Genomic DNA, 24,036 nt, shown 5'->3' with positions numbered 1-24,036 from the left:
AACTACATTGAAGACTCAAACTCTTCGAGTAACTGCCGGGATCAAGGCGCAAACTCGCGACCTTGCGGATATGAGCTGAGCACTCTACCACTGAGCCAGCCATTAAAATCTACGCTAAAAAAATTCCATTCCGAAGACCGACAAATTCTGAATTACGAAAAGTGTCTGGTCCCAAGGCTTTCGGATAAAAGGTTGTGCACCTGTAGTGCAACATCGCCAGCAACTCCTGGGAACCTCTGGGCTACGAGCACTCAAATGTGGAGCATATTCCATTCTACAAAAACTTGTCCTGCACATCTTTTTTAAACTTTCCCTCTCAAACCTTAAGACTATATCCTCTAGTCTTTGGCATTTCCACTTTGGGGGGGGAAATGTAACGACTGTCTATCCTATCTCTGCATCTCATACTTTTATATACTGCTTTCAGGTCTCCTCACACCTCTGATGCTCCAGAAAACAATCCACATTTGTCCAAGCTCTCCTTAAAGCTAGTACACTCTAAACCGCTTCTGCATCCTCTCCAAAGCCTCCACATGCTTCCAATAATGGGGCAACCAGAACTACATACATATGCTGACGCACATACATTTTTGCCTTATTGGCAGTATTTTTCTACAAGTGGGATGTTAAATTTAGATCCTCTTTGCCTATTCAGGTGAACATAATGATCTCATCAGACACCATACAAAGAACAATAGAGAGATCTTCAGAACTCCTGCCAGCAAATCTCTATCAACCAACATTACCAGAAACTGACCAACCTTATTAACAGGAGCATGAATTCTTGCTGGCACCAAGAAAATACTTAATTTGCCAACAAAACAAACCCAGCAAAATTCAAAAGAAAATCCACGGTCTTTGATAAAATATTTCAGCCCTATTCAAAGGCACAGTGATACTATGGATATGCATGCCCCAAATACTGAGGATTTGAAACTACCACATTATGAGTTTATCAACATAAACATTTTTAGATTGCACATTGAAGCACCTCTCTCCCCCCCCGATATTTCCATGTCAAGTGACTGAGATGGCAGCTGAATAATGCTGCATTTATTACCTGTGGCCTTGCATTCGCAACATCAAGATCATGCAGTGTCACGTCCTGTATGATCTCTTTCTTCTTGTGAACATCACCCTTTGGCAGCGGAACGTACTCTTCAGCTTCAAGGTCAAATTCTGTGGCATAGGTATCACACCTGCCTTGTCTCTATGATGTCCGGGATCAGGGTTGGGGGGGGGGAATAAAGGATAAATAAACAGGTGCACTGTCAGCTTACTTGCCAAACATGATTCAAAGAAAGGCAGTGGAGCTGGGGAAGGCCCCAGGCTCACAATTATGACATTGACAGACTTTTGTCGACACATTGCAATGGCTCCCTCATTTCTGGCAAGCAGAGCCAGCCCACCTGCCCGCCTCTATCCATGCCGAAAACCACTTAGCTTCCCAGCAAATTGGCCTTTTTCTCCTCCTTCGATTATACTACCTCTAAATTTGCTATTCTTACTCAAGGACTTGATGCAACAGATAACATTAACTACAGTTCAGTGAACATGTTAAAATCACTTTGTAGTTGGATGCCTCAGCATGTGATAACTTGTTCTGATAAAATGCAGAACAATTTAAAAAAATCATTTAAAGATCTTTTGCCCAAGAGGTACAGAACCCATTGCTCGACTAATGAATAGATTAAAAATGCAACAAGGTAATTACATTTCTTTTTGCCAATTTTCTCCCTTTTTTCTCTCCCAAAGGCACTGTGGCCACTGAAATATAAGCTCCACTTACATGGGCAACCACTTAGTGAATACTTTTCACATTTTAAATTCAGAGAGAGTACACTGGTAGACTGGAAACACAAGAGGCTGTGGATTCTGAAATTGAGCAAAAAACAAAGTGCAGGAGGAACTCAGTGGGTCAGGCAGCATCTGTGGTGGGAATAGAGCCATCATTCTGACTCGAAGCGTCATATGTGCATTCTTTCCACGGATGCTGCCTGACCTGACGAGTTCCTCCAACATTTCTACAATGGTAGACTATTGTGTTGAGATTGTAGCCAAGCACAATTTCTTCTTCAGCTGTACTCCATAAATGCAAACTTGTGCATCGAAATATCATTGCACATAGAATAAGGGCAAGTGTTGCTTTGGGCAGCACCGTGGTGCAACAGTAGAATTAGCTCCTTACAGTGCGAGGCCCGGGTTTGATCCTGACTACGGATACTGTCTGTATGGAGTTTGTACATTTTCTCTGTGACCGCGTGGGTTTTCTCCCGATGACAATAGATAATAGGTGCAGGAGTAGGCCTTTCGGCCCTTCGAGCCAGCACCGCCATTCAATGTGATCATGGCTGATCATCCCTAATCAGTACCCCGTTCCTGCCTTCTTCCCATATTCCCCGACTCTGCTATCTTTAAGAGCCCTAACCAGCTCTCTTGAAAGTATCCAGAGAACCGGCCTCCACCGCCCTCCGAGGCAGAGAACTCCACAGATTCATAACTCTCTGTGAGAAAAAGTGTTTCCTCGTCTCCGTTCTAAATGGCTTACTCCTTATTCTTAAACTGTGGCCCCTGGTTCTGGACTCCCCCAACATCGGGAACATGTTTCCTGCCTCTAGCGTGTCCAAACCCTTAACATTCTTATATGTTTCAATAAGATTCCCTCTCATCCTTCTAAACTCCAGAGTACAAGCCCAGCCGCTCCATTCTCTCAGCATATGACAGTCCCGCCATCCCGGGAATTAACCTTGTAAACCTACGCTGCACTCCCTCAATAGCAAGAATGTCCTTCCTCAAATTAGGGGACCAAAACTGCACACAATACTACAGGTGTGGTCTCACTAGGGCTCGGTACAACTGCAGAAGGACCTCTTTGCTCCAGTTTCCGTCCACACTCCAGAGACATACAGGTTTATAAGTTAATCGGCTTCTGTAAAATTGTAAATTGTCCCTAGTGTGTAGGATAATGCTAGTGTATGAGAGATCGCTGGTCGGTGCGGACCCAGTGGGCCGCAGAGCCTGTTTCCGCGCTGTATCGCTGATGTCTATAGTCTCTAAAGTGTAACTTGTTCTTCTCTGGGGCAACGGGACTAAATTCATAACCCCCAGTACTTTTTTAACAAGATCAATACTAGTCAGAAATTGAAACTGAAATTTCAGCTTATCCATTCCATTACAACTACACCATGGCGTGTTTTTGTTTGAAATGTATTGTTGGAATATTTAGCATACCAAATTCATCATCTTATTACAGATCGACAGCCCAGGAAAGACATGGTTGTAAACTGTACACGGTTCAAGCAGCTGAACAAAATTAGAATCATACTAATCATTGTTCAGGTGCCTGAACCTAATAGTCCATTTATGTATTTAGATACAAATAGAGTAATCCAACAGAAAAACTTCAGTTTGCACAGATTTAGAAATGAAGTACAGTTGTTTCTGACATGCTTAGTTCTCATTCTATTTTGGCATTTACTATCCTCCAGAAAAATAATACTTTCCATTTATTTTGCTTGGAATTGAACATAAATGTCCTCAAAATTCCATGGTTAGACTTGTCTATCTTAAACATAACCTTTGCCTATCAGTTTTATTAAAAATTCATAGACACCGTGCAGCAAAAGCTTCTATACACCTTTATTCAAATTCCTTGCAGTTTTCATCTTCTGATTTCTCCAATCTTTTGTCAAGACCCAACCTCACTCCTTTCAACATTGTTTTAAAATTCAAAAGTTGGAGTTCTCTTTCCCATAATAAACCACCCAGAGGCAAACTAAAGAGGATCATAAAAATAAAAATACACAAAGTACTGGAGTAGCTCAGCAGGTCAGGCAGCATCGCTGGAGAAAATAGATATGTGATGTTGGGACTCTACTTCAGACTGATTGTAGTGGGGGAGAAAGCTAGAAGAGAGTGGGGGCAAGACAGAACCTGGCAAATGACAGGTTGATACAAATAAAGGGGGAGAGGGGGCCGAGGCAGATGGGTAGACAAAGGCCAGAAATGGAAGAAGACAAAAGGCTGGGAGATAAGGAGAAGAGGCACGTTATGCAATCTTGAAGTCAAAGATTAACCTGTAAATTGTTAAAAAAATGTATTAAGATCTTCAGTCAACAACTTGACTAGTTTGTTGTTTTTTTAAGTTACCTTCACAGCTCCACTGTTTGCTTCAATATAAATCACATCCCCAGCTTCAACGCGTTCTTTTTGAAGACTCTCATAGATACTGGGATCAAGCTGAAATGCACCACATGACATAAGTGTTGTTGAAGGCTAATACCAAAACATGCACAAATACTTATCATACTTAAATGTACATGCAATCAATTACCATGAAATCAAATTTGTGCAAATCTGAAAGTTTTAAACGTCTGGACTAGGCACTCAATCAAATAAAGCTTATTATACATGTTAATTCCATTCAATGTAAATGTGGACTATACGTGATAATTCCATTTAATACAAAGAGGGTAGTTTAGATCTATAGAAATTTAGAACAATACAGCCCAGGAACAGGCCCTTCGGCCCACAACGTTTGCGCCAAATTCGATGCCAAATTATTCTAATCTCATATGCCAGTACATGATTCATATTCCTCCATTCCACATTTGAAAATCAATACCCAAAACAGAGATAGACAAAAAATGCTGAGTAACTCAGCGGGGCAGGCAGCATCTCCAGAGCGAAGGAATGGGTGACGTTTCGGATTGAGACCCTTTTTCAGACGGATGTCTGGGGAGAGGGAGATACACAGATTAGGAAGTATAAGGTGCGAAAATAGGATAAAGGGAATCAGAGACTCTACTTTGACAAGGACAACAAATATTTATTTTAATTGAGATCTGCCTACTTTTTTTGGTAAGTATTGCAAATGTGTGCCTGCCACATCCAGAACAATAGGATTCTATGCCTTGCATGCTATATGCCAGCACCAAGTTATGTTGGTCTAGCAACAAAAAAAAGAAAAAGCACTAAAGATATCTTTAACATTTGTTATGTACGATGCATGCCATTAATTTTTGAGACTTAAACAAAAAAAACCTAAACAATAAGAATTTAAAGATCATATTCTATAATTTAGTCTGCTTATAATCAAAAAGCTATGATTTACAATGCCCAAATAATTTAAATTTTGTTTGGGTTATTACAATTTACTTGAAAAAAAGTACAACTGTGTTTACCTAAAAATGATATAAGGCGCTGGAGTAACTCAGGGGGTCAAGCAGCATCCCTGGAGAATATGTGCCTGACAGCATTTTGCGTTGTTGTGCATTAATCAGTATTTCCAATTCTTTGTTTCTACTGTTTTACCTTGAAATACAAACCTGTGGCCTTGCCTTTAACAAACATTTTGTGGCCTACTCTTAATTTATTGCCACCACATCTGCTCGTACAGGATTAGTGTAGATAACCAAAGGCTGGCAAGGACACGGTGGGCCGAAGGGCCTGTTTCTATGTTGCACCACTTGATAACAGCAGACTGTAACCAAGTTTGGAAAGACAAAAATCCACACTGAAGGCCAGACAGAATCGCAGTTTGTAATGGCTGTCAAATAGTGTGGTGCCATCACTCAAAGAGCATTATTCTCAGTGATTTCTCGTGGATTTGATTCAGATCAGTAATAGATTCAGAGTTGGGGAGAGTTGCATGACATCTTCCTGGTGTGATTTTACCTCTTGCCAAAACAGCAGGAATATCAACATAATTAAGAACAATTTTCCTTACCTTCAGTTGTTTAGTGCCCTTTGCTGTCTTTAACCCGATGATAACGTGGCTGACCGTCTTTCCATAACCACCCATGGGATTTTCAGTTTCACAAGGGGTCAGTTCTGTGACCTCGCCTTCATAAACTTCCTTTGTCTCTTTAATCCTCAGGCCTGAAAAAACATTAGAAACATTTATTGCAGCTAATAAATCACAAACACATTGGGTGGGTGAAGAAAACGAGAAAATAGATGCCTTTGCAAACGTTTCACATAATTATGGTGCTTTCACTTCAAAGGTGCCTCTGCAATTCTGACAGCAGCTACCCCATCTGGCATTAATATAACATCTGTTTGGATTTCCCCAAAGTTGGTGCTGAAGAAGATTATTTTATTTTACCTTGCTTGGCAAATTTGGTCACCTTACATGGTAGCTGCTTCTGGCTACATAAAGTTGAAGTGTAGGATTGGTGGGGAGTTGTGCAAAATTGGCTTTCACCCGGAGATTGGCAAGAGCTTGGGATTCACTGCTGGAAAAGATGGTAAAGGCAGAAACCATCGCATTTGAGAAGTTCCTCAAGATACATTTCTGGAGCTGAATTAGGCCATTCGGCCCATCAAGTCTACTCTGCCATCCAATCATGGCTGATCTAAGTTTCCCTCTCAATCCCATTCTCATGCCTTCTCCTTAAAAACTCCTGACACTCGTACTAATCAAGTATTTTAATCACCGTCAAAATATCCATTGATTTGGCCTCCAGTTGTATGTGGCAATGAATGCCAGATTCACCATCCTGACTAAAACAAAAATCCTCCTCATCTTTCTAAAGATACATCATTTTATTCTGAGGCCATTGCCTCTGGTCCTAGACTCTCCCACTAGTGGAAACATCCTCTCCACATTCACTCTATCTAGGTCTTTCACTATTTGCTAAGTTTCAACAAAGTCCCTCTTCATCCTAAACTCCAATGAGTACAGGCCAATGCCATCAAACGCTCATCCTATGTTAACCCAATCATTCCTGGGATCATTCTCGTAAACCTGGACCCTCTCCAACATCAGCATATCCTTCCTCAGAAATGGGGCCCAAAATTAATTTGACGAATACATTTGAAGAATCATGACCTAATTTTGGAAGATGGGATTTGAAAGAACCATTCTTTTTGACCAGTGCAGATATGGGCTTCCGGCATTGCATATTTTCTAAGCTACGTGGGATTTACACTTTAGGGCCAGGCACTAAAAATATTTAGATACAACGAACTGCAGGTGCTGGTTTACAAAAGACAAAGCGCTGGAATAACTCCTTGGGTCAAGCAGCATCTCTGGCAAACACAGATATGTGGTATTTTGGGACAGGACCCTTCCTCAGACTGAACGTCACCTATCAATATTCTCTAGAGATGCTGCCTGACCTGTTGAGTTACTCCAGCATTTTGTGCCTTTTACTGAAACCATTTCATTGGCACGGATATAAAAACAGCTCATCTGTTTCTAATGTGCTGTTACTAAATCAACTTAACTTCCACTCAAGAAAGACACAACTCCAAATGAAGACTGACAGGATTATTTGGAGAAGCTTGACTGCAAATGGATTGGCAAATTAACTAAATCTAAAGAGACTTAGTTTGTCAAAGCCACTGATTTAGTATAAAGTTCGGCTAAACAAAGCAGTTTGATCTTTGGGGATCTGTGTTGAGCGAATGTGTTGGCTAATAAGTGAATCAATACAGTTTCTGAAAAAGACAACCACATTATTCCTTCGAGTGTTTTGCCAGTAGTACTCTTCCTAAAAATGTCCTCTGCTATTACACAATTCATTATTTGCTAGACATGCAAAATGGGTGACCACAAACAAATAAAAAGACTGAACCAAAAATATTTAATGCTTATTTGGGATCCATGCATTTCTCCAAGCTGTAATCTGACCAGACAAGGTATCTGATGGCTCATGTACTTCATCTCTTGCCTCAAGACTGCTTTCTTGTGAGGCAGAAGTGGGGAGTGCTCAACGCAGTATTAATATTTTAAGGAAAGCTGCTCTTGCAAAACCAAGAGGAAAATTAAAATTCACTACATGCCTCAGTATACTCCAATGTTGGTTGATTTCCAACTGCATCTACCAAATTCATACCAGCTACTGGCAGGGGACCCAAGGAAATTCATCCCCCAAGCATTAGATGCAGGGGAAGAAACAGTAATGAATATCAGAGATATTACACTTGGTTATCTGTTTCAAATTTGTATTCTAATGATGATTCAAAACACAGACAGAAGCAATAAAGTAGTAATACTTTTCTGGGATGATTGTTTGCAATGCCATCAGTAGAAATTAAGACTAGTTGTGAAGTCCCAATATCACTGCACATAGAAATATACTCAGCTCTCAGAATGGGTAGCAACATGGACGAGAATGTTTCTGGTTCAATCCCGCCCTGTGCGGTTAACGGAAGCGAGAAGCAGCTGAGATAGTCAAGGAAATGGAAAACAGTAGCAACCCATTCTTAATCAGCGTTTAATACTCTCAACTGCAAAATGCATATGATTGTCGGAGGAATGCATGGTCATTTTTTTAAATGTTGGCCCATCCATGGCATTGTATCCTATTGACATTTAATCTGAAGAAGGGTTCCCGAAACTGAAATGTCACCTATACGTGTTATCCAGAGATGCTGTCTGACCCACTGGGTTACTCCAGCACTTCTACTTGGATTTTCAGCATCTGCTCGTGTCTACTATTGACATCCCCTCTGGCCACTTTACGAATGATAATTCAGATGATATACTGATTACAATATACCTTGCTCCAATATGGGGGGGGGGGGGGCGGGGGGCTTCAGGGTAGAGTTGTGTAGCAAAAGAAATACAGAACAAAATAATTTTGAAAAAGTCATGTTTAATTATTAACATTTATGAGACGTCGATTTCATGGCAACTACACTGCATAATCATTTTTTAACATTAAGCGCATCTCTGACAATAGAAGAGTCTCTCAATAGCTGGATTTAGTCCGACCAGGTGGATGGAAGTTGAAAGCAGCGGAGAGATGCTCTGCTGAAACATCCCAATCTTTCAACAGGCCAGTTATTTGTTCACTAAGTTCTCCCATCCTGACATTCAGAGTATGCACTGGCCCATCAATGAGGCTGGCTGTACAAGTGATTTAACTCCACTGCCGTTATCTCTCAAACTGACAACAATGCTGACAACAGTTTCATCTACGAGCTTGAATTACTAAAACCCATGACAGGGCACGTCATCACTTCAAGGAAATATTGTGGGCTTCTCTCCTTTTATTTCTCTGCAAGTTTTTAATTTGACAGCTACATAAAAGGCAGGCATGACCAATAGCTTCATTTTTCTCAGAATCAATGGGTCAAAATTTTGTTGAGATGAATAAGAAGCAACCTCTTCAGACAACATTGTGCATACATATCTTTTGATATATATTGCACAGAAACACAATATAGTTATGCAACTAAAATCACTACAGTCACGAACTTGATTTCAGAAACCAAGATATGAACAACATTCCCTCACTACGCAAAAACAACCAAATTAATATTGATTTTTGTTTAACTAAATAAAATGTCAATACCAAACCAATCCCAAAATAGCTCCCGAAGGGTGGTGGCATTTACCTCATTTGCACTGTAAAAGAGTGGGGAACATCGATTGATTGAAATATACAGCGACTCTTCAGTCCACAGTTGATCACCCATTCACACTAGTTCCATGTTATCTCACTTTTGCATTCATTCCCAACACACCAGGGGCAATTCACAGAAGCCAATTAACCTACAGTCTTTGGGATGTGGGAGGAAACTCAGAGGGAGAACGGGCAAACTTCAGACAGCACCCGAGGTCAGAATCAAACCCGTGTCTCTGGTGCTGCGAGGCAGCAGCTCTAGCAACTGCGCCACTGTACCACCCATATTTATGAACAAATGGCAGTGACATTGGGGAAATAATTAGAGACTTTAATAATTAGAGATACTACCAAGGTGCCCATGTTCAGGAGTGACAAAAGTGAGGGACAGGCACATCAGATGTACTTTCTTTCTATGTTAAATGAATTATTTAAGGAGTATACCCCATCCATCCATGTAACTGCAAGGTCGCTGAGCTGGTGACGTGAATGTCAGATGAGAGAGGAGTGACAATTCCTTCATCGGGATACATATCCCGAGTCATCAATCATTGTTGTGGAAACAACCCAAACAGGATGCAAAGCAGAAGCAGGGCTACAGAGCAGCACAGCTGGTAGAGCTGCTGCTGCATGGCTCGCATCGACCCAGGTTCAATCCTGACCTTTGCTCGGTTTGTACACTTTCCCTGAGACCACCAGTTATCTCCCACTTCCCAGGATGTGCAGGTTATTAGGTTAATGGCCACTATAAATTGCCTCTGCTGAGTGGTACAATCTGGAGGAAGTTGATGGGAAGGTGGGTAGTATAAGTTACAGGGAAATTTAATGGGGTAATGGAATTGTACTGAGAGCTAGCACAAAAAAATGCAATGGGTTTAAATGGCTCCTTCTACATTGTACGGAAATTTGGGAAACAAATAGACGAAGCAATGATTCTTCGATTCTAAATCAACGAAATTCTAAAGGGGAAAGGCCTTCCTGAACAACTTCCTTGATACCTTAGAAGTAGTAACAATGCATGCCAAGGGTGGCAGGCTTTGTGACTGTGTATCTCAAATTCAAAAAGGGACAGTGATTGAAGTTCCATGTGAGAGAGTATGAATTAAGATTCAGAGTAAAGCCTGGGATGGATAAGAAACTCAAAAATAAGGAACAGATCTGATTGATTCACAAGTTCAATGCAGTTAAATTAACAAAGGTCACCAAACCAGGAGCTATGGTACTGGTAGGGAAAAGAGCACATAAATTACCTACCGAATAATCACATGTCGATAGGACAAAAAAAACAATGCAGAGAAATACCTTTTCCTGTACCTTACATTCGCCAAGATCTGCTTTTTTCAGCGTTTATGTGCTTCAATTTTATATAATTGTTCATCTCTTTGTCCATTGATGGCTGTTTTTTTTTTTTTGGAAAGTCGAGCTTGCACACCTTTGCCCTTTTTTTGTATTTACTGTCCTTTATCAAACATAATTTTTTGAATGCTTCCCATTCCTCTTCAGTTGTTTCATTAATTTGCCCAGTTTATCATAGATACAGAAACAAGGAACTGCAGATGCTGATTTACCAAGGAAAGACACAAAAGTGCTGGACTAATTTAGCAGATTAGGCAGCATTCCTTGGGGAACATGAATAGGTGATGTTTCGGATCGGGACCCTACTTCGGACTGAAATGTCACCCATCCATACCTGACCCGATGAGTTACTCCAGCATTTTGTGCGGCCCAGCCCGAGGGAGGAGCGGCGCCCAGTCAGGGCGGCCCAGCCCGAGGGAGAAGCGGCGCCCAGTCGGGGCGGCCTGGCGCGAGGCTGAGACGGTGGCAGTACTCACGTGAGGGCGATCCGGCCCGGGGCTGGAACGATGCTCCGGGGGCTGGGACGGCAGTTCTGGTGGCGGTGGCCTGAGACCGGGGTTCGGCCGCGGGCCAGCGGCTGCGTCAGCAGGTCTGGTGAGCGGCAGCTTCGACTACCCCGGGCCGCGGTGTTTGAGCCGCGGGACAGGTTTTAACATCGCCCGGGGGGTATCGCCTCAGCGCAGAAGGAGAAGAGGAGGGAAGAGACTGCAGCCCTAAGACTTTTGCCTCCATCACAGTGAGGAGATGTTGGGTGGACTCACTGTGGTGGATGTTAATATGTGTTTATTGTTGTTTTTTTATTGTATTGTATTGTATGTATGACTGCTTAAATTTCGTTCAGACTTCGGTCTGGATGACAATAAAAGACTATCCTATCCTATCCTATCCTTATCGTGGATACAGACTCTGTTCACATGGATGGATGTGAGCCTAAATTACATTTAGAACCATAATTTTCTCCAGCCCTCTCTTTCCACACTACATTGAATGGCATCACATTATTATCTCCAGTAAAGAAAAGTTTACTGGTTATGAAATTAAGTTAATCACAAAATACAGCTTAATGTTTTGCTATAATTTTGTGTTAATCCTGTTTAAACTTGCCCAATATTTTGGCGTTTAGTACAATTTTAAATACAACCAGCCTTGTTTATTTGAACTATTGCAATATTCCTGGTCTGACAAGAGTTCTCAGCTTATACTTTATTTATTACCACTCTGTACAACCGCCAAAAACAATTCCTTCATTGAAAGTAACCAGCTTACTATTATTCATGTTTGTCAAATTAGAGAACGCACAGCAGTGCAGCTGGCAGAGCTGCAGCCTCACAGCACCAGAGACCCTGGTTCAATCCTGACGTTGCTGTGTGTGGTTTACATGTTTTCCCAATGACTGCGTGGGTTTTCCTCCAGGTGCTTCGGTTTCCGATTCAGATTCAGATCCCCCCGACATCCCGAAGATGTGCGAGTTTGTAGGTTAACTGGCCACCTGTAAATTGCCCCTACTGTGCAGGGAGTGGATAAGCAAGTGGGATAACATAGAACTAGTGCGAATGTGTGATCAATGGCCGGCGTGGACCCAGTGGCCTAAAGGGCCTGTTTCCATGCTGTATCTTTCAATTCAGTACAATACAAGAGATGACGGCTCCCTGTTCACCTTTACTCATATTTAGACACTTCTAGATCAACAAAATATCAGCAGCCACAGGCAGGCAGTGTTGAATAACCTAAACTTAAATTGCTTCTAAAGTTCAAAGTTACATAATAGAGTTTAATTTGACATCTAGTGATTTGCCACTCGGTGCAGAATTCACAGTATAAAATGGAGCATTTCACCACTTACTTTATAGAACATTCCATCTAATAACACAGGTAGACAAAAATGCTGGAGAAACGCAGCGGGTGAGGCAGCATTTATGGAGCGAAGGAAATAGGCAACGTTTCGGGCCGAAACCCTTCTTCAGACTGATGTGAGGGTGGGGGGGAAGGGGCGGCGGGAAGACAAAAATGTGTTCAATGTAGTAGATTCCAAGTGCACATCTAGATATATTTTAAATGCTGCACAAAAAAGCTTTCTGGTGGTTAGCTAGAACATAAATTTAAAACCTACCACTCACCAAAGCTTTAAAATCTATTACTCACCAATTGCTCTCCTGAAGTTCTCCATAAGGACTTCGGTTTTCTTGATTTCAGTCGAATAGACTTCACTTCCCACCATCGGGCAGAATGGTACTTTGTTCCCCAGCTCCTGTGCAATGGCTAGAGCCAAAGCAGTCTGCAAAAAGGAAGAGAAAGAATATTCAATGATTGGACTCATTCAGTATTGAAGGGAGAAGATAGCCGAGGTCAATTTGCTCAAAATAATCCAGCAAACTGGCACGACAAGTTGGTTAATAAAGTTAGAAGTGGGTGCAATTATAGAATTAACTTGAAAGATATAGCATGGAAACAGTGGCTCAGCTGAGAGCTGCTGCCACACAACACCACAGATCCAGATTTGATTCTGACATTGGGCACTAGCTGTGTGGAGTTTTCACATTCTCCCTGTTAGAGATACAGCATGGAAACAGGCCCTTCAGCCTGCTTGAGTCCATGCTGACCATTGATCACCCGTTCACACTCGTTCAACATTATCCCACTTTCTACACATTAGAGGAAATGTTATAGAGGCCAATTAATTTACAAACACACACATCTTTGGGATGTGGGAGGAAACCTATGCTGTCACAGGGAGAACGTCCAAACTCCACACAGACAGATTAATTTGATTGAGATACCACATGGAAATAGGCCCTTTGGCCCGAGTCTACGCCAACCATCGATCACTGTTTACACTAGTTCTATGTTATCTGATTAACCAGAGGAAGAAATCCATGCAGTCACAGGGTGAACGTGACCACGTGGGTTTCCTCTGGGTGCTCTGGTTTCCTCCCATATCTCAAAGACGTGCAGGTTTGTCGGTTAATTGGCCTCTAAAAAATGCCCCTAGTGTAGAACGAGTGTGACCGGGTGATCGATGGTCAGCATGGACTCAAGTGGGCTGCAGGGCCTGTTTCCTTGCTGTATCTCTAATAACTAAATCAAATTGTCACAACAATATTTTCTGGGATGTTGGGGGCAGTCAGAAGGAACTTGAGATGCACATCAGGTTGAATACCATCATTAATTAACTTTTTAAGCCTGTTGGGCCCCATCTTGAGGATGGGGATTATTTTGGACTTGCATCCTCCCATTTACTGGTTAATTGTTCACCGCTATTCAGGTCTAGGTATGAGAAAACCACAGAGCTTTGGCTTGATCCTTTAATTGTGCATTTGTCATCTATTGAATGCATTCCTGCGCCTTGGCTTCATGTTTCATTCGAGTTTCAAGATTGTTTAATTGTCATACGCACCGGAACAATTAAATTATTTCTTACTGCAGCTTTACAGGCACATTAACAACAAGTATACAATACTATAAACAGAAAAATTATCAGTTGGATAAGGTGTACTGCAAGTAGTGCAAGCCGAAGTACACACTACAACCCATACAAACTCCATAGTAGTTCAGTGCTGAGGTAGGGTTGGGCAGTGGTTCAAGAGCAGGACAGGTGAAAAGAAAAAGTTCTTGAACCTGGTGGTCAATGTTCTCAGGGTTTTGTTTAGTCATACCACGAGCATGTAGTCAGGGTGATATGGGTCCATTATGATATTAGCTGCCTTCTCAAGGCAGTGCTTTTGCTAAATATCTTCCACAGTGGGTATGTCAGTGACCAGCATGCACATCTGTACTCATCATTGATATCCTTGCTTGAATGGAATGATAAATTGGAAAATATGTTGGGGCACGAGGTCACTAATTATGGTGGTATACATTTCTGCAGTTGCTGTCGGTCCACAGTGCCTCATGGATGTCCAGTTTTGAGATGTCTGATCTGTTTGGAAGTTTGGTTTCTATTTGGTACAATTTAGTCCTACACAACACATTGGAGTGTTTTATTTATGTGAATGTGGGATTTTGTCCCTGCAAGGGCTGAACAGTGATACACCCCCGTGTGCCTGGGTCCTGGACTTTCTCACCGCCAGGCCCCAGGTAGTCAAGATGGGAGGAAATTAATCGAAGTCCCTCACCCCGAGCACAGGACCCCCCCAGGGTTGCGTCCTCAGCCCCCTACTGTACTCCCTGTACACACATGACTGTGTGGCTAGGTTCAGCTCCAACTCTATAATCAAGTTTACTGATGACACCGTGGTGGTGGGCCTGATCTCCGATAACGATAAGGCCTACCAGGAGGAGGTGGCTGATCTGGTGTCAGGACAACAGCCTCCTCTTGAATGTCAAAAAAACTAAGGAGCTGATCGTGGACTTTAGGAGGGCACAACATCCGAGGACGTACACACCATTGAAGATAAATGGGGATACCGTGGATAGGGCGAGCTGCTTTAAATACATGGGAGTCCACATCTCAGAGGATCTGACATGGACATCACACGCTGCCGCACTGGTGAGTAAGGCAAGGCAGCGCCTTTACCACCTCAGGCAATTGAGGAAATTCAGAGTGTCTCTGAGGATCCTCCAGTGCTTCTACTCAGTGGCTGTGGAAAGCATCTTGTCTGGAAACATCACAATTTGGTTTGGGAACTGCTCTGCCCAGGACAAGAAGGCTCTGCAGAGAGTAGTGCATTTGGCCGAACGCACTATGGGAACTACACTCGCCCCCCTGCAGGAACTATACATCAGGAGGTGCAAATCCAGAGCCAACAAGATCATGGGGGATCCCTTCCACCCCAGCAATAGACTGTTCCAGCTGCTAGGGTCAGGCAAACGGCTCCGTTACCATGCTGTGAAAACAGAGAGGATGAGAAGAAGTTTCTTCCCAGAGGCCATTAGAACTGTTAACTCCTATCTCACCAGGGACTAACTCACTGTACCAATTTACTGTTGTGTGGTGTCTTTTTAAATTGCTGTTCTTTTTTTTCCTCCCACAATTATGTAATTACTAATTCTGTTCCATTCTGTGTTGTAGTCTTTTTGCACAATCCGCAAGCATTGCCACTTTTCATTTCACTGCACATCTCGTATGCGTATGTGACGAATAAACTTGACTTGACTTGAGCCAAAGCTGTTAGGGCCAGGAGCATCTGCCACGTAAAATGGCTGGGATGAGGAACAGTTTGCTCATACCTGCCCAGTCTAATGGGCATGTCCTCTGCCAGACCACTCAGCAGGGCTTCTGCCAAGCGACGTTTGATGATGTTCAGCCAAGTTCCCAGGGTACATGTCAAGCCCTTAATATTTTCAGCACTTTATCCATCAGTCCGAAGAAGGACCCCAATCCGAAAAATGTCAACCATCCTTTTTCTCCAGAGATGCTGCCTGACCCACTGAGTATCTCCAGGACTTTGTGTCTAACTTCAGTTTAAACAAGCACCTGCAGTTCTTTATTTCTACATTTTGTGTGCCTTCCTACAGACCTCTGTGATGGCTCTTCTCAGTGATGGAACAACTTGTACCTTGGGTCAGTAATGGAGTCATCTACCATGATGTCTGTGAAGTGTGATTCTGAGAACAAAACCACTTGTTTAAAGTCCATGGGACAACAATCCCAATTAAACTCTAGGTCACTACATATCGCCGGAGGACATTGATTGAGATAAATATGAAGTCACGGTTAATGTCTGGAGATCCTCTCCATTTTTATTCTTTTTTGCACACTAATTTTGCCGCTACATGGCCAGCTAAGTAATTTGATTCAACATTTAAAAGTCAACCACGTTGATGTGCGTCTGGAACCACTTACAGGACAGACCAAGTTGGCAAATTCCTCTCTACCCCCCCCTCCAATTCTCCCCAATGCATAACTGGACTAGGTGGGGTTTTATGTTCAGAATTTTAAATTATTAGCAGAGTTTAAATTGCAGTAGAAGCAGGCAGAATTCCATGCCGAGCACGCTGGGATCTGAACTCGGTCGTGCCTTTGGAATGCGTCCACACTTGTGGTCTACTAATCCACCGACATATACATTGCAGTACGTGCAGTGTGAAGGTTGCCATAGTCCCCCGTTTTTAACAAATGGCCACTGTACCTTGCCAGTTCCCGGAGGTCCAGCCAACAGAACAGCCCTGCCAGCCATTTTCTTACTCCTAATCAGCTCCACTATGATTCCACAAGCCTAAGGAAAAAGGAAGATGGTCAGTATTAGAATAGTCAGAATGGCGAGAACTTGATAATATAATCAATAAAATCAATTTCGACCTTCACGATTTTAAATACTGCTATCAGATCCCCTTGGTAACAGGGAAAGTAGCGGGTTGGGGTTGGTCCTGGTCTTTTTGCCTCTAGCTCTTCACCCACCCCCACCCTGAAAGAATTTTGAAAACAAATTTTTCAGCCTGAAGAAGGGTCCCAACCCGAAATGTCACCCATCCTTTTTCTCCAGAGATACTGCCTGAACCGCTGAGTTACTCCAGCACTTTGTCTCTATCTTCAGGAAATTTGCAATGTACTAACCAACTTTGAAACAATTAATGTGAACCACGTGGCCTTGCAAATAAGTACCAATTATTGTTTGAACAAAATTTAGACGATTCACAATTTGATTATATATTTGATTCTATATTAGATTCCTTGTAATGTCCAGGTAATAATTTTTGTTTGTTGTAAACACTGATGCAACTTAGCCACATGCCTGCCAAATTCATATTTTTATTCACAACGTGAATTATCTATTCCAAGAGCCAATTTGCTCCTGCCAACTGCATTTTCCTTAATGTTTCCTTGAGCAAAGTATTCAGCAATCAACTAGTATAAAAGCTATTGTAGAGACACAGGAGACCAGACGGCATATCCTGGAAAATGGAGCAAAAAGCAAATTGCTGGAGGAACTCAGCAGGTCAGGCAGTATCTGGGCAGTTGATATTTCAGGTTGAGACCCTTCATCTGGTCATCTACTTTAGATAATTTACTGCAAGGAGAAATGTCATTAAAACAAGTTTTTAGAAAGCCTGACCATAATAAATGGAGTTCGAATGAGAGCAAGAAATGGAGGGCAGGAGTCAGTGGAATAATCCAGGAGGAGTGTTGGTGATGAAGTGTAGGCGCAGAGGGTTGTTCTGGGCAGGGTGGATGGAAGTCATGGGCTGAGCGTTCGATCAGGGTGAGGGGTAGATAGAGGTGGAAGGATGATGGGAGGGTTAAAAGCAAGGGAAGAAAGGTCATTTGGGGTGGATGGATGGCAGGGGCTGAGAGAAGGTTGGGATGGTGGTTATATGGAGGGCATGGGCTGAGGACGATGGGAGCAAGGGCCAAGTGTAGATCAGGGTGGGGGAGTGAATAGAGGGCATGAGGTTGGGGGATGTTTGGGGCAGGTGAGGGGAAGGGGGGAAGGGAGGTGAGGGGAAGGGAGGGAGGTGAGGGGGTGAGGGGTGAGAGGAAGGGAAGAAGGGGGGGTGAGGGGAAGGGAAAGAGGGAGGGGGGTGAGAGGAAGGGAAGGAGGGAGGGGGTGAGGGGAAGGGAAGGAGGGAGGGGGTGAGGGGAAGGGAAGGAGGGAGGGGGTGAGGGGAAGGGAAGGGAGGGGGGGGTGAGGGGAAGGGAAGGGAGGGGGTGAGGGGAAGGGAGGGGGGGTGAGGGGAAGGGAAGGAGGGAGGGGTGAGGGGAAGGGAAGGAGGGAGGGGGTGAGGGGAAGGGAGGGTGAGAGGCGGGGGCGAGGGGAAGGGGGCGAGGGAAGGGGGCGAGGGGAAGGGGGCGAGGGAAGGGGGGCGAGGGGAAGGGGGGCGAGGGGAAGGGGGGCGAGGGGAAGGGGGGCGAGGGGAAGGGGGGCGAGGGGAAAAGGGAGAGTGGGAGGAAGGGGAGAAAGGTGAAGGGAGTGGTGATGGAAAGGGGTGGGGGGTGAGGGGAAAGAGGAGAGTGGGAGGAAGGAGGAGAGGGGTGAGGGTCGAGCCCATCTCTCCCCGCATCCCCTCTCTCACCTCTCGGGCGTTCTCCTGGCCCACAAGCCCGGCCGCCACCGCCTTGGCCAAGCCGCTGTCATCTAGCCCCAGGCCCTTTACGTGGGTGTGACTGGCGATGCGCTGGGTCTTGGTGGTGCTTTTAACTTCCTCGATCTTCATGCTGCGGCTAGAGATCGGCTCCTGCCGCTGCTGCTCTCGGCCCGGGTCAAACGGCGGGTTTCTCGCAGCTCACGGCGCGTGTTACTAAGTGAGGCAGGACCTGCGCCGCCACCTAACTCGCTGGCACAAAGCAACGCCCCAACTCACTCTCCATTGGCTGTTACCACGGCCAGTCAAACGGTTCCTGCCGTCTGATGGTCAATGCCCCTGTCAATCACTCTAAGGACTGTAAGCAAGTTAGGCTGTAATCTACTTCCGGCTCCGTTGTTAAGGGCGGGACATCGCTTTCTCCACACCACGGAAATTACCTCATTCGGGTCTTATGGTTGGCCGCTTGAAGACGGTTTCTTGATTGCGATTGGACCATTTAGGTGTCAATCATAAGACACCAGCTGTCTGCAAAAAAATAAGGCTATGGGCTTTCATCAATTGATATCAGCAATTGCATATTACAAAATAAATTCAGCTATACTACAGCAATATTAAACATGGGATATAAATCTGAATGGTTATAATTTAGAATGACAGCACATTTAATATCAGTGGTTTATAAGTGATAGGAGCAGAATTAGGCCATTTGGCCCATCAAGTCCAAAGAACCTCTAGCTTGCTATTAGATCTTTGATTAAGTCTACTCCGTCATTCAATCATGGCTGCTCTATCTCTCCCTCCTCACCGCATTCTCCTGCCTTCTGTGCCCTGACAGTCGTACTAATCAAAACTCTAGCTATCTCTGCCTTTAAAATATCCATTGGCTTGGCCGCCACAGCCTTCTAAATTTTATTTTACGTTTTATTTCAATAAATATGTTAAATGTTAAGGGGTTAAGAATTTTAAAATGCATTACTAATTAAAGTTTATCCACTCAATCTAAAAATCACAGGTATACATTATTTTGTTTATTTTTCATGGGATTTGGATAATGCTGGCAAGGCTAGCAATTATTCAGCCCCATTATTATAAAATATATCAATATAGTAAAATCTTCCATGGTTCTGCAAATGAGCTGAAAAATACAACAAAGCTAAAGGAAATTCTGTGGATGTTGGAAACCAGAGAAAGTTGAAATATGAGAATATTGTAGAGAAATAGAATGAATAATTTTGGTTGATGATCCTCTCGTCGGAAATGATGTTTTAGGAAGCAGGGGGAGAAGAAAGCGAGATATGTTAGAGGTAGAACATGCCGAGAGAGAGAGGTTAATGAATGATCACCCAAGCAGAATTTTTTTTTTAATTGAAGTATAGATATTAAATTTTTTTTAAAGTATTATTAAAGTCTGAAAGGTCCCGACCTGAAACGTTACCTATCCATTTTCTCCGGAGATGCTGCCTGACCCTCCTGCACTTTAGAAGTCTGAAGAAGGGGTTCGGCCTGAAACGTTGACTATCTCCTTCGCTCCATAGATGCTGAGTTTCTCCAGCATTTTTGTGTACCTCCTGCACTTTATGTCTAAAGTTAATGATTTCACTTTTTCATAGATGCTGGCTGGCCGGAATTTAAGAATCTCCGTTTCTACGGATTCTCATCATCCACAGGCGTGTTAAGCTGCAGCAAGTAATGTCGGTCCACATGACAATTAAACAATCTTGACAAATTTTCCTTTTGGTAAGAAGGAAAGGTGATGGTAGGCGGAACCTTCTATTTCATCCCGGGGGAGGTTTGAAGGGGTGCACCACCTGCGTTCCGTTAGGTTGAACCTTCCCCCATCGCCGTTTCTTGGCAACCATGGAGACGGTGGGCACTTTGAACTTCAACGTCGGGGTGCTTGGGCACATTGACAGCGGCAAGACCGCGCTGGCCCGGGCTCTGAGCACCACGGCCTCCACGGCGGCGTTCGACAAGAACCCGCAAAGCAAGGAGAGGGGCATCACGCTGGACCTGGGTTTCTCCAGCTTCTGCCTGGCCTCACCGCCGCACCTCGGGCTGCCGCCTCCATCCAAGCTGCAGGTCACGCTGGTGGACTGCCCGGGCCATGCCTCGCTCATCAGGACTATCATCGGAGGTAGGTCAGGAGCAGAGATAATAAGGAGCATCTTCCTACGATAAGGCAACCAGAACTGACATTTCAGCTGTGGTCAAAAACTAAGATCATTAGGTCAAGAGTGTTTTATTGTCATATGTCCCGGACGGGACAATGAAATTCTTACTTGCTGCAGCACAACAGAATATGTGAATATGTAAACATTGTATATAACGGGTAACAAATATAGTGCAAATAACAAATAATACTATAGTCATTTGCAGTTCAGAGCTCATAGCTTATTCGTTGTGTTTAATAGCCTGATGGCTGTGGGGAATAAGCTGTTCCTGAACCTGGACGTTACAGTCTTCAGGCTCCTGTACCTTCTTCCTGATGGCAGTGGTAAGATAAGTGTGTGGCCAGGATGGTGTGGGTCCTTGATGATTTTGGCTGCCTTTTTGAGGCAGCAACTACAATAGATCCCTTCGACAGTAGGGAGGTCAAAGCCGGTGATGGACTGGGCAGTGGTCACAACTTTTTGTAGTCTTTTTCGCTCATAAGTGATAGGAGCAGAATTAGGCCATCCGACCCATCATGTCTATTCTGCAATTCAATCATGGCTGGTGAGAGCTAAAGGGATCAGGGGGTATGGAGAGTGGTGAATCTGTGGAATTCTCTGCCACAGAAGGTAGTTGAGGCCAGTTCATTGGCTATATTTAAGAGGGAGTTAGATGTGGCCCTTGTGGCTAAAGGGATCAGGGGGTATGGAGAGAAGGCAGGTACAGGATACTGAGTTGGATGATCAGCCATGATCATATTGAATGGCGGTGCAGGCACGAAGGGCCAAATGGCCTACTCCTGCACCTATTTTCTATGTTTCTAATCTGACCATGACATCTGTTTTATTTCTGTCACTGTCCATGTCAAAATTTGGTAAATTGCAGTAATTTTTATCATAGCTAGAAATTAAATGTGATATTCCAGTCTTCTGCTGTAGCAGTCCCTTAAGAATGAATTTTCTTGAAGATAGACTGAATTTCTGGTTGCTTATGCTTCAATCATTTTGCAATTAAACAGATTAATTTGTTGTTTTGTGTGTAAAATTTGCCCTATTTGATTGGCAACGAACTTTGAAGTGATGTGGTTCTGTCCTGACATGGATTTCAAAATTCATTCAATGGGAAGCTGAAATAATGCATGAAGGAGAAAATAAGTGGGCTGCACAGTGGCGCTGCTGGTAGATCCAATTTTGGATTGTTGGCTTTCAGAGATTGGACTGAGATATAGAAAGGGCAATTTAATTGTGATTGTGCAGTACTAAGTGCATTATTAAATGAAAGATTATATGATTTCTAGCAAATAACCAATAACCGACTTGCTCTATCTTGTGGAGACTGCTATGTATGACAGCATGCACATCATTCATTCTTTAATCCTTGACCAAGGAGATGAGTTGAGATGAGGAGCAGGCAGTGTGCTCACTATATTTAGTTTTGATACCTCTGACTTTGCTGTGCAATATCGTGTTCAAGTGATTATGCTATAAATATGGGACCGGATGATGAGCAACTCATCATCATCATCACCACGCAAAGTCGAGTATGGTTGTCCTCCTGTTAGGCCTTTTCTGTGGGTCTTGACCACCAGGTAGGTGCCTGTGTGTGACATCCTTTTGTGTGGAGACGGTCCATGACAGAGACGCACCTGGGTCCAATGGCATGGACTCCACCACAGTGGTGAGTCTCTCCCTACTGCAGCCTCCTTCTGCCTTCTCAGCTGTTGTGGTGCTCCACCAGCTGGCCACCCGCCTGTCCCACCATTAAAGTCGTTTTCTTGTTCTGTGCTTTGTCAGAAACCTCCCCCTCGACGGGTGACCACATTGTTTAGCTCTCAAGAGCTTGGGCACATGCAAGCTTCTCCCATGACAAGGTGGCGACCCCTTGTATGGAGTTGGAGCTGAACCTGGCCACACAGTCATGTGTGTACAGGGAGTACAGTAAGGGGCTAAGGACGCAACCCTGGGGGGAATCCTGTGTTCAGGGTGAGGGGGTTGGAGGTATGTCTACCCATCTTGACCACTTGGAGTAGGTATGTTGCAAAGCCTACCTGAAGCGTCGTTGAATATCTGCCGCTGAGGTTGTGCGCGATTTTGGCGCCGTTTAGAGGGGGCGGGTTTAAAACGCGATTTTCTCTAGGCTGTTCAAATCGAAGATGTTCAGCCTAGTTAATTATTAACGAAAAATCGCTGAAAGACCCCGTCGCAAAAGCTATTATTAGTTTTAAAGGCCTCGTAAAATAGTTATAGTAGTTTAAAAATCAATCTTTGAACCCGCGACCACCCGCACCCGCAGGGTCTCATAAAGCAAATATCTGAAGGAAGGCTGTATATTTTTACATTAAAAAGGGCTTCTAAAGATCCCTTTATACAAAGTTTAATATTGCGAGTAGCTCAATTTGGCCCCATTATATCGCGCAGTATTTTTCTGGGCATTTGGGGCACAAAACTACCGCAATGTGAACGTTCTAAACCAGCGCGTTCCACGGGGACCCACTGGAAAGCTGATTTAAAATGGACTTTAATTTACAGCAATTGAACACTAAATTCCTTCCATTTGGTCTATAAATTAATGTAAATGAGATTTAAAAATCATGTTTTATTGTGAATTATTTGTGAATATTATTTGGACATTTAGGCTATTTAAAAATGTTAATCATTTATTAAGAAATGGATAGATGTTTAGATCTAGTAATTGAAGTCTGAAATTAGCTACAATTAGGTAACTAACTAATTATATGCTTTAATTTCAGGTCATCCAAGTAAGATTATTTTATATTTGTTTCAGAATGCTTCAATCTATGATAACTGAAATTTTCATTCAGTTCTCTTAATTTTTAAGAAAGTTATGGGCTTTTGACTGTTCACGATCACAGCTTTTTTGTTATGTCCATAGAAAATCAATAGGGAACAAGATGCTCATTTCCCAGTATGAAAATGGCCATAACTTTTTTAATACTTGAGATATGAAAGTGAATTAGGTGTCAAATTAAACTTATTGTTATGCTTTATCTGATGGGATAAATTGCAGACTTGATTTTTAAAATCTCAAAATTTTGTAACATTGCTACTTGGAGCCTGGCGGTCAGAAGTCCAGGTCCCAGGCACACAGGGGAGTGTTCAGTCCCAGCAACCTATCAGCCAGTCTGGTGGGGATTATGGTGTTGAAAGCTGAACTAAAATCAATGAACAGCAGCCTCACATAGCTGTCAAGG

General features: G+C 43.4%; 2 protein-coding genes across 2 annotated transcripts in view; one reads left to right on the top strand and one right to left on the bottom strand.

The window, feature by feature from the left end:
- ruvbl1 (RuvB like AAA ATPase 1) overlaps positions 1-18,921 on the bottom strand; it is a 47,242-nt gene extending 28,321 nt beyond the window's left edge. The window contains exons 1-6 of the mRNA XM_033036977.1: positions 18,663-18,921; positions 16,781-16,867; positions 12,855-12,987; positions 5,729-5,880; positions 4,150-4,239; positions 1,061-1,210 (exon numbers count right to left, since the gene is read on the bottom strand). Coding sequence (XP_032892868.1) covers positions 1,061-1,210; positions 4,150-4,239; positions 5,729-5,880; positions 12,855-12,987; positions 16,781-16,867; positions 18,663-18,803 — 753 coding nt within the window. The 5' untranslated portion in view covers positions 18,804-18,921. The remainder of the gene's footprint in view (positions 1-1,060; positions 1,211-4,149; positions 4,240-5,728; positions 5,881-12,854; positions 12,988-16,780; positions 16,868-18,662) is intronic.
- A 1,551-nt stretch (positions 18,922-20,472) lies between these two features.
- eefsec (eukaryotic elongation factor, selenocysteine-tRNA specific) overlaps positions 20,473-24,036 on the top strand; it is a 268,852-nt gene continuing 265,288 nt past the window's right edge. The window contains exon 1 of the mRNA XM_033036975.1: positions 20,473-20,808. Coding sequence (XP_032892866.1) covers positions 20,532-20,808 — 277 coding nt within the window. The 5' untranslated portion in view covers positions 20,473-20,531. The remainder of the gene's footprint in view (positions 20,809-24,036) is intronic.

This window comes from Amblyraja radiata, chromosome 18 (genome assembly GCF_010909765.2).
Source record: "Amblyraja radiata isolate CabotCenter1 chromosome 18, sAmbRad1.1.pri, whole genome shotgun sequence".
Classification (NCBI taxonomy): Eukaryota; Metazoa; Chordata; class Chondrichthyes; order Rajiformes; family Rajidae; genus Amblyraja; species Amblyraja radiata.
This window is presented reverse-complemented; position numbering and strand designations above follow the sequence as displayed.